This window comes from Lacerta agilis, chromosome 3, assembly GCF_009819535.1.
Source record: "Lacerta agilis isolate rLacAgi1 chromosome 3, rLacAgi1.pri, whole genome shotgun sequence".
Taxonomy (NCBI): Eukaryota; Metazoa; Chordata; class Lepidosauria; order Squamata; family Lacertidae; genus Lacerta; species Lacerta agilis.
This window is the reverse complement of record NC_046314.1, coordinates 74,476,687-74,490,829: the sequence shown is the minus strand read 5'-3', so window position 1 is coordinate 74,490,829 and position 14,143 is coordinate 74,476,687. Positions and strand designations below refer to the sequence as shown.

The 14,143-nt window shown below is 40.2% G+C and overlaps 1 protein-coding gene across 3 annotated transcripts in view; it reads right to left on the bottom strand.

Annotated features, from left to right (window-relative positions):
* Positions 1–14,143, bottom strand: part of ACTN2 (actinin alpha 2) — a 52,315-nt gene that overhangs the window by 26,869 nt on the left and 11,303 nt on the right. For 2 of the 3 annotated variants that reach the window (XM_033144337.1, XM_033144336.1), the window contains exons 3-8: positions 12,344–12,463; positions 10,861–10,947; positions 8,405–8,492; positions 5,983–6,061; positions 3,681–3,762; positions 2,182–2,267 (exon numbers count right to left, since the gene is read on the bottom strand). In XM_033144337.1, coding sequence (XP_033000228.1) covers positions 2,182–2,267; positions 3,681–3,762; positions 5,983–6,061; positions 8,405–8,492; positions 10,861–10,947; positions 12,344–12,463 — 542 coding nt within the window. Of the gene's footprint in view, positions 1–2,181; positions 2,268–3,680; positions 3,763–5,982; positions 6,062–8,404; positions 8,493–10,860; positions 10,948–12,343; positions 12,464–14,143 lie in introns of those variants that run through there. The other variant, XM_033144338.1, reaches the window with a different exon arrangement.

The window sequence follows — 14,143 nt, the reverse complement described above, 5'->3', positions numbered from 1 at the left end:
GAGGTTTATTTCATGTGGAGCAAAGTTCTTCCTAAATGCTCACCATTTCAATTCAAGCCTTCAAAAGTGATTTCATTGCTATAGTGTTGTTACCTTCCATCTTTTTTACAAATAGACACATCATTCAATACCATACAGAACAATACTTTAAGTAGCTACATTTGAGTTTATTCCTTCAGTTGTCCCTACCATTTAAGGGGGGGGAATCAACCTGTTTTTCTGCCATTTAATAGACGTTTGCAGGCAAAATATGAGTTTTTTCCTGGTATAAAGTGTTGTAAGAACTTCACCTACTTACTTTCTAGGTGTCAAGTTGCTTTTAAGAATATTAAGACTGGGATAGCATCAATTTGGCAACCCCAGTCCATACTGATTTCAATAGTGCAGTATCCTTTAAATCCAAGTGGTCTTTTAATCAGTTTTTCAAAATGTTTTTGTTTAGGGAATTCATTTCCTGTCTAAATTGTCTGCCAAATAGCTCCTGCACATATGCCAGGGAACCCTGCACATTTCAGAGGATTCTGGACGTCAGTCACTGCCATAGCTACAGGGAAGCTAGTCAGGTATTTTTGCCCAGAGTGAAGCCTCCAGAGGTAACAGAGGCCATTGAGGCTCTCAGCCTGTATGTGTGTTTGTACTCAAATGTGTAGGGGTGGTGCCAAACACTCCCTTATTGCTACACATTTGTGAGACATTTTGCAGCAAGGGGCAAACAGTCTTTCAGGGAAGCTTGTTTGCCATCACAGCTTTTATCATTTAAGAAGCCCTCATAAGCTTCGAAAGGGACTCCAACCATGGGGACAAATAGAAGACGTCTTCACCCTGGTATGGCTCCCCTTTATCACACACAAAGCCCAACAAAACAATGACAAAAACCCACCAACAGCATACAAATCAATATGGCTAACCTGATCAAAAACACACATACAACCCACTCACACATGAAAACAAAGACCACCACAGCCAACCACAAATGAACAACCACACCCTAGGCCAACCCCAACCTCTCTCACCACCAAATTAACACAAGTGAACAGCAGAGAACCTGCACAAGCAACGCTGACACCAAACCCTACATATATTAAGTAAAATAGAAACATCATCACCCCACCCCACCCCCACCCATCTTCCCCCCTCCACCTCTTTCCCCCTTTTCTTCCTAATGTCTCAACAAATGAAAATGACCTGTAAAAATGTTACATGGGAAAAAATACGAGAGAGAGACATTGCACATACTTTTGTAAATCAAGAAAATATATAATAAAAATACATAAAAAAGAAAGAAAGAAAGAAAGGGACCCCAAGGTTTCCTGGAACATAGTAGTGGCTGTTGTCCATTGGGCCAGGTGGGGTGGAGCAGAGGGAAGCCAGCAGTAGGTAGAGGTAGAGCCAATGATAGGCAGAGCCAACAAATTCTAGTTTTCGTCTCCATCCTCATCCTTGCTGAGTTGTACACAGGCAGTGCTTTTTTCCTGGGGGTACACAGACCCCTAAACATTTTGTGAATCTAAGTTTGGCCTCTTTGAGGGGCAGTATTTCAATATGAGTAGGAAAATGAGAGTACCCCTAAACTTTTTTTTTTTTTTTAGAATAAAGCACTGTACACAGATAAGGCTGAGAAGGAAGAAGCTGACAGCCAGTGTCATCCTCTGAATTGGTTGTATAAAAGAGGGCAGGCTGGTGGGAGATGTCAGAGAGGAAATGGAGGTTGATGAGGCAGAGCCCCATCTGCTGTTATGGAGCAGACTTGACCACAGTTTGAAAAATACTGCCATACAAAACATCTGTATGGAGCTGGACCCTCTCATAAGACCCTATTAGAGCAGGTGGAATAATATTTTGTTCACTTCCCTGAAAACTATCATTTTAGGTCCGATAATATTGCTTCTCATTATAAAGGGTTTTGGTAAGGAAATGCAGCCATTCTAAAATGGATTGAATGCTCAGTGCAGTTATATTTATTTATGTAATAGGAACTAAAGATTACTGCAGTGCCTGTAATGCCAACAGAGTCAAAAGCAAATTCTGATTAGAACACACAGACCGGGCACGCTCACTTATCATATATTTGTCCATGTTAATTACAGAACAAAGAAACTGCAAATGATAAACCCAATGGAAACCTGAAACACACAGAGCAACATTCAGAACTGCAGTCTGAAGGGGACAGATGATGAATACCTGCTCTGCTCCAGCAAAAGCATGGTAGAAGCAGGAAACATAAGTCATGATAGCTCTCTCATCAGGCTTGGGGGTGTTCACAATATCTGCAAGGGAAGAAGAAACAAAACAAACACAAGGAGTGAAAAACTGCTGCCATCCTGCTTTGCTTTCTGTATGCAAGGCAGGTGCTGGTCTGCCAGGCTTCAACAATCTGAAATTAATCATCTGCTATGTTAATACATGCCGGCTGGAAAGGCAAAATATTGAAACTCAAACTGAGATCCTGGGGCACAGAGGGGATTTGGAACAATTCCACTGCTTTTATGAATAATGTTTGCAAGGAAACATAATCACTGCTCATTGGAACAATCCCTGGTTCAAGGCAGCTATCTTTACCTATACAGTACAGCAAGATGGCTTAAATGAGTAATGTTTGCATGAGTCAACCATCATGCATGAGGTTCAAATGAAGCACATCTCGAAATGTATATACACACTGCATATATTGATTTTCACAACTTTCCACCTGACAAGGGTCTTCCCTTGTGCTTAGTATCTTCACAGTGTTATGTAATTATTAAATTATTAATTATTAAAAATGAGATAGCACATTTTGAAGTGCTCTCTTAGTAGCACTTGCACTGTTCTTTTTCTTTATTATAAAATTTCAGCTTCCTGGAATACATATCCAAATGTCAATGCTATTGTGTTTTATTACCGCATCAGGGAGATTTCTCAGTATTGACACAACTACAAATAGCAATAAAAATGTAGGTTCTATTATACATAGGAGATCTATACTATATACTATGAAACTAAACAGAACATGCTGGTGCATTTTTAAGGAAGCATTGAAAACTACTGGTGCATGTTCTCCAGGAGCAAATTTAATCCTCTAAAAAGTTCCCAAAATAGTCATATAAGATCAGACTGGGAGGAAAGCTCCAAAATATCATGGAAGGCAAAGAGCAAAAATTAAGCTCAGAACTTTACCTTCTGAGCACCAGCAAACACATGGTAATAAGAGGAAGCATAAATCATAATAACTATTGAATTGGATCTGGCAGCTTAAAGCTGCTATTTAAATCAAGCAATTTGGAGCTGCTATTTAAATTTCTCACAATTTCCTATAGTGGGGGAGCATTGTGGGAAATGAAAATGGTGGCTCCCAGATCCAGCTGTCTAATAGGGGACTTCAGAGGTGGATCCAACACAGTACTCAGCCGTGTCAGGGTGTTGTGTTGCCAAGAGCGGATGAGACTGAAGGACAAAGTTCAGAAATGCCTGGTTTGACTTCCCAAACTATGTGCTGAGGAAAACCACTCATAGCCTGTGATGCGGATATTAGTTAAATCAAAATATATTTTGCATGCACCAGTATATATAGGACCAGACAACTGAAGAACTGTTTCATAGACAACTATGTGAAAAGCTATCCTTTTAAATTCATGTATGGAAACAAAAGATGTTGAAAGGTTACTCAGTCCACTGCTTCTTAAAAGGATGTTAGCTCCCACCTTCTGCGTCCAACATCTTCGGGATATCCAAATGCTTTTCAGCAACTTCCATGGCAAGATTTATATTCCGCAGTGGGTCATCCTGCACAAAAGAAGACCACAAATTATAATTAATCATGAATAAATCTATGAATCATTATACAATCAGAACCAAAGGACAGAACATTTGAGAGTGTTGGGTTTTTTGTTTTTTTTTTACTGAAAGGCAGCAAATAACTTTTTAAAAGTTGCCACAGACTTCCAACTGTATTTTCAAAGCAAATCCTACATAAATATCAACAGCCTGCTACTTTTTGTTTACTCAGAAGAAAGTCACACATTTGGTTTGCAATCCTATGTACCCATTTTGCTTTAATGATCGTATGGTTTACTGTTTGGTGGATTTCAAACCAAACCAGTTCAAAACCACTTTGAGGGTCCCTTTTGATGAAAAGGTAGTGTATGTGTGTGCATATACATATATATTCATATTCATTCATTCATACCATTGAAGTCAATGCAATTTACTTCTGAATAAACATGTATAGAATTGCACAATATTCAGTTTAACTGGGCTTTGAATTGGATTGTTACTCAGAGCTTTGCTTGTTAAAGTCACAATGACCCATTCACACATCACATTAGACCATAGTTTAAAACAAATAAGGTAAGCCAAGAACAAACTTTGGTTACTCCTTGAGATTTGTTTGGCAAAAACAAAGCACAAGCCTTGGTTCGGGTGGCACAACAACACAGACTCTGGCTTGTTTCATTCATGGCGCAGAAGAAGCAAAGGAACTTTTGAGCAGTGTGCACAAGCACATAGCTTGTTCAAGTTCATCCATAGTTTTAAACTATGGTTTAGTGTAATGTGTGAATCAGACCAGTGTTTCCAACATATCTATCACAGTCACTGCTCTTGATAGAATATTCAAAGCTGCAGATCTCCTGCAGAGATACACAGTTAAAGTGTCGTAAGGAAAACCAGCCATGCCAACCAATGTTGAAGAATTTTAATGGCAAGGTCCTTATTCCTGGTGCAACACGAAAGCTAGGAAGTAAAACCACAAAACCACATGCAGGAAGTAAAACCACACAACACACTCAAAAAGGTCACAACAAAACGTTTGTCAAGAGGTTCAAAAAACAAAAGAGTAAAACAGAAAGCAAGCATCTGTTGTGTTCAACGCATGGTTAATATGTTAACCACCCTGGGATCTTCGGATAAAGGGTGGTATATAGATTGATTGAATAAATAAAGAAATATGTTGTTATTGATCATCAGAGGTGGTGTGTCCCATTTTACTGCTGGAGGCAAAATGGGAAGTGCTGCCCCACCCTGCCGCCACCAACACCACCATACCTTTCACTGCCGCGCCTGCACTACCACCTCTGGCATCAGTACTGATTTTGGGTAAGATCTCGCCAATTTCCCAAAGCCAGCAGAGGGCAGTGGCCTCACCCTGCTTAATGGCTGGGCCGGCCCTGTTGATTACTGCAGCTCCTTACAAAGTAACTTTAAACGTGTTTCATACACACAGTCCAGCAAATTTTCAGCTGTGATTAAAGACCCACTTTAGTGGGACTTTAAGAGGGTGGAGAGTGAGTGGAGAGTGAGTTTGCACTGGGCTTTCCTGTGAAAAGAGAGGTATAAATTGGCACATGCCTCCAAATGGTGGTATATTTGCATGGCATACTTCAGCTCCCGTCATGGCGCACATTTGAGAATCACTGGTGTACTGACACTATATACACGTAAGCAGCTTGAAACGCAGCAAGGTTCCCTCATCCTGCCCTGCGTTTCAAGTCACACTTGCTGTATACAACTGAGGGAGGAGATGTCTTCACCCAATGCACATTAAATGATTTTATTCCCCGTGCCTGCAACCCCTCCCCACAAAAAACCATTCAAAGAAGTTCTCATCTGTGCATGCACAATGGTTGTCTGAACTGTACACACCTTATCTTAACTACAACTTGCATTTTCAAAACGGATGGAAGTTAGTTTGAGGGGGGAAAGATAAAACAGCAGTATTTCTTTAAAATCTACAGGATGCATATGGATTGTAGCTGACGTAATGTGTATTCGGCTTCCAACACCAGCAGTGGGAGAACACTGGGGCCAGAGTAAATGGTAATGTGTACACAGCCTGACTTAGGATCATGTATTGCCTCATCTATATTTGTTGGGCAGGAGCCAGGAAGGAAAGCCACTTGGTGTTATTAAACATACCCCAGTTTACCATTAAGGAGACATGCTTAGCATGCAGGAAGTGAGCCAAATCACTGCAAATCACCATGCTCTTTCACCCAGATGGATGACCTTAGATAGCTTGGAGTAGTCAATAAGATCAGGTCGATGTCTATGGATAAGTGCACAGAGGGCAAGGCCGTCTTTCCAGCTTCACAACAAGCAACCAAAAATAAAATGAAAAGATGTTAAGGAAATAATGACAACTGGTCCTAGCAGCTGAAGGTCTGAAAACATGCAGAAGCTACACAATGTACCCAGTAATTATGTCATCGTCAAATTTGCTACAATTGCAGCACTTGCTGTGTTTTGTTTTGCAAAACCTCATTTAATGCTCAAAAGCACATTGAGAAGATCAAAGCATGAATTTGTGAATCTGGTAATCAAATGGGGTTTATTCTGCTTTTGACGCATAGTGAAAACACCCGTTTATTTTGAATGACATTTCACATCTATTTTGGGGCTCTGGGATGTATCAGACTAAGATATTCAGCACAGACTCACTGTAGATATGACTAACTTAGGTCCATTCATTTCAATGGGTAGAGTAGAACTTAGTTAGATACACTCCATTGATTTTAATGGGTCTACTCTAAATATGCCTTAGTACAACCTCATATTATAGCAGACCAGTTTCCTAAACAGTAGCCACTTCTGTGTAGGAAGGAACCTAGATAAATTGGATGCATTACGAATGATGAATGGATATGTGTTTAACTTTGGCAAGAAGCTCTAATTGGTAGTAGTAAGACACTTGGCTGAATGGACTGTTGCTTTTACCCTGCAATTTGTCTGTCTTTAGATGTATATGGTACTCTTAAGGTGGCTCAGAAAACTATACCAATGCTAAAAGATTAAACCAGCAATAAGAGAACAGAATACTGACACTTCTTCTTGGTACGTAATGGTAACTTGAAGGATTGGAGTGAATGGTGTATACAAGCATTCATTGCTTTTGAAACACAATACAGTTTAAAATCAACACTGAAATCTATTCATTACAACTGTCTGTAAAAACTTAACTAAAAATGCTGGATATTTGATAAAATGAAAATATTTTCAGTCACCTGAAATCCACTTTGTAAATAGTTTGTTATCCATAATGCATATGTTTTCTGCTCTGTTAATTGTCTATTGCAGTGGCACCTCGGGTTACATACACTTCAGGTTACATACTCCGCTAACCCAGAAATAACGCTTCAGGTTAAGAACTTTGCTTCAGGATAAGAACAGAAATCGTGCTCTGGTGGCGCAGCAGCAGCGGGAGGTCCCATTAGCTAAAGTGGTGCTTCAGGTTAAGAACAGTTTCAGGTTAAGAACGGACCTCCGGAACGAATTAAGTATGTAACCAGAGGTACCACTGTACAAGCAATGCAGGTTTTTCAGTCCCTTGAATCTTAATTTGCTCTCTCTGTAGCCAGAATTTTGCTGCATTTCCATTCTATCTCATCAGGAGTTCTGTGAAGTTTGAAAGCTTGCATACCCAACCTAATTAAGTAACTATTGTATTAAAGTACAACAACAACAACAAAATTTAAGTTGCCAATCCTATGGAGATTTACCCGGGAGAAAACCCCACTGAACACACTGGGACTTGCTTCTGGGTAAACATACATAGGATTATACTGTTACAAAGCAAGCACTGGAGGGGGAAAATATTCATTAATCGTTCCATAAATGCCCCCATTTTATCCTGTTTATGCTATGGTACCTCTGCAACTGTAATGAGCCTCCGGTGGGAATCTTAGTTCCAGTGTTGATGGAAGCATTGCCATTAAGTTCATGCTGACAATGCTAATTAATTCACGAGAATCCACATATATTCATTTCATGCCGACGGGGGCCATGATAAGAAAGAAATACGCAGAGAGCCTTGGGGTTGATTCTTACAAATGGCTGCCAGTTCCATTTGGCTCCACCCTATGTTACAATATAAGGGGATGCGGGTGGCGCTGTGGTCTAAACCACAGAGCCTAGGGCTTGCCAATCAGATGGTCGGCAGTTTGAATCCCCGCGACGGGGTTTGCTCCTGTTGCTTGGTCCCAGCTCCTGCCAACCTAGCAGTTTGAAAGCACGTCAAAGTGCCAGTAGATAAATAGGTACTGCTCCGGCGGGAAGGTAAATGGTGTTTCCATGTGCTGCTCTGGTTCGCCAAAGCGGCTTAGTCATGCTGGCCACATGACCTGGAAGCTCCCTCAGCCAATAAAGCGAGATGAGCACCGCAACCCCAGAGTCGTCTGCGACTGGACCTAACAGTCAGGGGTCCCTTTATGTTACAATATGGAGTGCTGGCATGTGAGTGAACACATAGTTGGCCCCTCCCAACAATGGTCTTGCTGTCTTAATGGCCAGAGTAACGTGGGAAACATGGAGAGGAATAACCATCACGCCACCCCTGCAAGTTAAGAACCTGCCCTTTCGTTGAAACGGATGGCATACCTCAGGCACAAAACGGCTAGCAATGTTCTCCTAACTCTAAAGTATCAACTGTTACCTCAGATGGAAGTTCTGAATGTTCACATTTCTGTACGGTGCTGTTTTCCTCTGGCACCACAGCAGTAGTCCTTCTTTGGCAGATGTCTCTGGAAAGGAGATGTATGAGGGAGGTAATGCAGCTTTGGGTCAAGATCACTTTATGGTGGTTTTTAAGTGTGTTTTGTTGAAACTGTTTAGAAGCCTCTCCAAGACTGGGAATCTTGTGCTTAGAAATCCCCTTCTGACCTTGCCATTCCATGCACGAAGGGCAGGGTGGGGTGGAGCCAGCACATTCACAGATATGGACTTGAACTCTTATATCACCCCTGCATGAGTTGTTTGAACACAGATTGACACCTGACTGTTTTGTGTTTGATATAACCAAATCTCTGTTTCGAAACATTGTGGTGTATTTCTATGAACAAGTAATGCTTGGGGGGAAGACTGAGAGATTCTGATCACGTAAATTCAGGGAGACTTCCCTCATCATGTAAGTATCCATGATTTATTATTCTGATATTTATATTTGTCTTCATTAGCTCAACACAGTTTTCTAGGGCTGAATATATACTGGATGCACAGACATCCCCCTTCTATGGTGCTTTGGGAATGAGATTTTAGTGGAGTGGTGACTTTAAGCACCAAACCGTCAAGCCTCTAGGTTTGTGCCTTCTAATATTTACTGATCAATGTTCTCTCTTGAAACCTGCAAAAGCATAATTCATATTCAGAGAGGATAGATCAGAAATGCTTGATAGATTTCTTTTCCACTGTATGGTTTAATTGCTACAGTACAATCAAGGTAAAATAAATTTGTCAAGAACAATTATTCTCTAAATCAACAAATGAGGTGGAGGAAATAGTTAATTTGTTACATATTGTACTGCATAATGAAGGACATCTGTTTGCTCAGGCAAACAGTGCATAGTTGGTAATGAATCTACAGCTGCCCGAGTTCTTCATTCAAATGTTTTATAAGTTGTTCTTTTATATATATATATAAACTTGTTGCTAAGAGGCAAAAATAAATCTTTAAAACGTTGTAAGAGTCTGCAACAGAAATCATTCAAGAAATAACTTTCTGATTTCAACACCTAATGCTTACATAGTACAAAATATCCTACTTTTTCCAAACAATTGACACTTTTAAATTGTTTAATTTGATCAAAACACATACTTGCAAGGTTCGACTGCCCAACAGCAAGTGCTTTTCTGTTTTAGTGAATGTAAATCTCAACCAAATGCAAAAGGTTTCTTAGGATTTTATCAGTGTCCCTTGTGAACATTCCTTTTCATGTGCAGCTGATGCTTCCTATGACTCATTATGCTTACAAGATGGCCAGTCATCCATTAGAAAATAGAAAGCCCATTCCAGGCATTGTCAAACTATCTGACTGGCTGAGCTACATACCAAATTCTTATGTTTCAGAGGTGCCCTAGAACTGTTAATGCTTCTAGTTTGTCTGAATGGAGATTTTATCTATCTATCTATCTATCTATCTATCTATCTATCTATCTATCTATTTATTTTTATACTGCCCTTCACTCATAGATCTCAGGGCAGTTCACAACATAAAAATGTGTGTAGGTATAGAAACCTCTAATTTTTGTACAGCCACATTCATTGTTCTGCCAACATGCAGAAGTTATACGTGTTTTATTTATTTTTAATCTACTGTTGATTATAACCATCTTTGGAATTTTTAAATACGTTTTAATCAATATTTTAAATGTCTGATTAAATTTTATTCTTTTGTAAACCACTTAGAGGTGCTTCATACAATACAGTGGTGTAATTTTTTTCGTGAAAAATAAATAAATAAATAAATAAAAATGAACTTTGTCTCTGACCCTCCCTTCACTGGAACATGGCCCCCAAAAGTTTCCCTGCAAGGAAATGCAGCTCCCCAGGGCGGTAGGATATTAGCATGACAAGTTAATGCAGAACATGAAGGTATTAATAGAATCAGTCACACCAAATTGCCATATAATGTTCTATATGTCTTCTAAAGAATCACATGATACATCCCTCCTTGGACTGTACTACTTCAGAGTGTAGGTTGAGACTGCATGACTGAATCCTCCATCATGTAAAGACTGGAATGTTCCATTAAAAGGTAGCATACCAGGAAGAAGGCTTTTAGTGCAGATGCTCTAGCTTTAAATACTGATGTTCTAACTTTCTTTATGGACAAAATGTATGTATTGAGGAGGTATTCCATCATGAAACCCCCTACCTTCATTCTGAAGTGAAACTGTTCCAGGGTTGTATCACACAAGTCTTAATGTTTTTGAATGGGTGGTGACGCTGGATATAAAGAGAACACAGATCCGATGCTTCAAAGTAGTTAGTTCTTTTACCCTCCCCATCAATAAACAGTTGCAATTTAAGTTCACATTTTTAAAAAAATAAAATCCTCTGTTTCTGATGAGAGCTTCCCCTTGCCATAGGGCAGTACTGTGGAGCAATCTTACCTTCTACTGAAATATCTTGAATTGCAAAACGAAGGATGATTGTCCAGATCATGCCCAGGGTCATTTTCACATTGCCATCTACAATTTCTGGTATGAAACAGAATTGAAATTTTAAGCAATATGCTGTGGTCACAGAGTACATGCCTGCTATAATTTAAGTTTTGTGACTTTAATCATACGTGTTTATTTCTCAGCAACTGCTTCCAAATTTTTCCTTTTGAAGATGTCTTAAACCAGTCTCACATAACATGTTATTAAAGGACACAGCAGCCACTGGCAAAGGAAGAGGAGCGCGGGGGGAGTGCACCGCCCCCAGCAGCGTGATCCCGGTGGAGTGCCATCGCGGCTGCTCCCCCCATCAGCGCTGGGTGCCACACCCCCACAGGCGGCGTGCCACATGCCCAGGATGCGTGCCAGCCCTGCCCCCGCCTGTTCTCCGCCCCCCCCCAGTGCCGGAGCATGAAGCTCCACCACTGACAGCAGCAGAGAATTGCTTCTGTTGGTTCCATGGTCTTGTTCACTCCTTGAAATGCCCATAATTCATTTTTAATAATGCTCTTCTCTCACAACTTTCACAGAAATTCTTTACTTCTGCAAATAGTTATATCCAAGGTATAGAAACTAATCATAACTGTATTGAATGAACTGAACATGAATATGTTTATATCAGAAAAAAACATCCAAAGATGTTGTTGATAAAAGAAACAAATTTGGAAAACACAAATGTGCACACATGCACACACAGAATGTATGGGTCCTGGTTTCCTGGTTGAGTTTATATGGTGGGTCCATCTAAATCTTTATTTCCACCTTCATTGCTCTTTCCCATCCACAGCAGACCATCTCCCTTTTAGGTTTGTTTCCCAATTTTTATTTCATCTCGGCATTCCTTTCTCAATGGTGCCCACTGATTCATGTTCCCTAAATGACCAAACTCCAAGACCTGAATTAAACATGGTTCCAGGCATATTTAAAAATACCACAACTAATCCCAAATTTATTCACAGAATGTTCTATGCAGCTGCCTGTTGTTTAAACCAGAGCTCTTTGCCTATGTATGAAACATTAATAAGCGCACAACTGAACCGTGAGCTGATGGCCCAGTTCACAAAATGCCTCACAGGAAAAGTCCTGGTTGTTACATGATCTACATCACATTTAAAGCTAACTTAAGCCCAAACTCTGTGTTTTCCTACCTTTTTCTTTCCAACATCTAGTTTTATGCAATTGATCACAGAGAGGAAATTATAACTAATGCAGAGGCTATGCTGTGAGTTTTCTTTTAGTTGAAACGTATTAAATTCACAACCTTGGCTGATAAGGTGTAAAATAGTCAGTCTAACATGGAGTGGTGACAGTTTGAGAGAAGACAGAAATGAGTGTTCCAAAATGCCCTTTGCCATATACTGAATCAAACCAGCTCTTAGAACTGTAATAAATCATGGCTGAAAGCCAAGCCTTGTTGTTGCTATCTTCTACATACCTTCTGCACCAATCGAGACAAGTTTGACACCTTTGCTAGCTATAAAATCCAGGGCTTTGTTGACATTTGCAATTTTATGGAAACGCATCTTTCCTCTGTCTGGCTTTGGAAGTCTTTCTCCTGCAGGGAAGCAAATCAGATATATTTATTGACAATGACATGTGGCTCCAGGCACAGGCTAGCGACTAGACTAGTGAAGGCAGCATGCTTTAGCTGTAAACTATCTAAAACCATACACCAACCCGCATTACAGGTCTGTCTTATCTCCAGAGCCCATTCTCCCTCCCTAAAGGCAAGTATAAAAGCGAATCACTTTGGAGATTTTTTTGTATAGGAGCAAAAATCCCCAGGCCAAATTGTTTTATCTGTCCAAAATATGTCAAATAAACTGTGTGCTCCCTTTTCAGCTTATTTTTTGTTAGCACTTCAGTGTTTGGGAGTGTTTTCACAGCTCATCCTATCACTGTGCTCCAAGGCATAAGAACAGAGCTCTGCTGGATCATGCCCAAGCCCCATCTAGTTCAGCATTCTGTTCCCATGGTAGCCAACTAGATGGCTATTTGAAGCCCACAAGCCAAGGCTCACTGGCAACTGATATTCACAGTCCTGTAGGTAAGACAGTCCTGTGTAGATAAGATATACTCAAAATGAGTAGCAACCTTTGATAGCCTTATTCTCCATTAATTTATCCTGCCCCTTTGTAAAAAAAATAATAATCCAGGTATGCAGCTTTTAAAGCCATTTTTTGTCTTTTAATTTTTGCCATTATATGAAATAGTTAAATAAAAATGGGCCAACTCTTTGCCTGTCTATCTCTCCACACACACAATAGACATATGCATATAAACAAAACAAAGCTAAAAAAATAGGAACGAAACTAATACTCAACAGCATCTTTAGTTTAAATTACTCTTTCAGTTCATAGTACCAGTATAGTATCAGACAGACTCTTTAAAAAAATCTATTCTTCTCCAGCCAAGTAACATGTACAAAAATGCATATACTAACGTACACAAGCACAAAACACATATATTGGTGAAAATAACATAAAAATGCATGACATATGGGAAAGTTGCTCACAACTCACAGGCTAGCTGCCTAGTGAAATCAGAGATGTAGAGAGCTTCCTCCAGTTATTTTATTTAAATCAACAGAATACACAGAGAGACAATGAATTATGCTCCCCTCATTCTCAAGATGTTGCTCAGAGTGCCTGCTCCATCCACCCCCTTGGGGTACTTCCTAGCTTCCAAACCCCTCCTTACTGCCTACGATGGCAGGCAATGGAATCTTTCTGTCTCTGTTTGGCCTTCTGCTCTAAAATGTGAAGGAATCACCTGATCCTCGGAGGAGGAGGAGGTTCTACCAGGCTTTCAAGTGACGTAGTGTCCACTGGCTGCTGTGCTGTTTCTCTCATTTCTGAGTCCTGTCTCTGCTCAGGTCTAGAACATCTGCTAGCTTTCTCCTGCTCCTCATCCTCCATTATTTCTCAGCTCTTTGCTGCTGCTTCTAGAGTGTGTCCTGTTCGCTACCACCAAGAACTTGGGTCCATACTATCATCATCTTCCTCCTGCCCGGAAGTCCCTTGGGGTGGAAGTGTCCACCAATGCTCCTCATCTGCCCAGTCCCTGACACTTTGCTAAAATGTGTGTCTTAGGCAAAAAGTGCATTAAGCAATGGGTATATGATGAGAAATTCACAGTAAAATACTGGTGAGTTTTCATGGCAACTTTTAAAAACACACATGCACATGCCATAAACTGATGTGGAAATGTGAAGAACTGAATTTAATACTCGGGG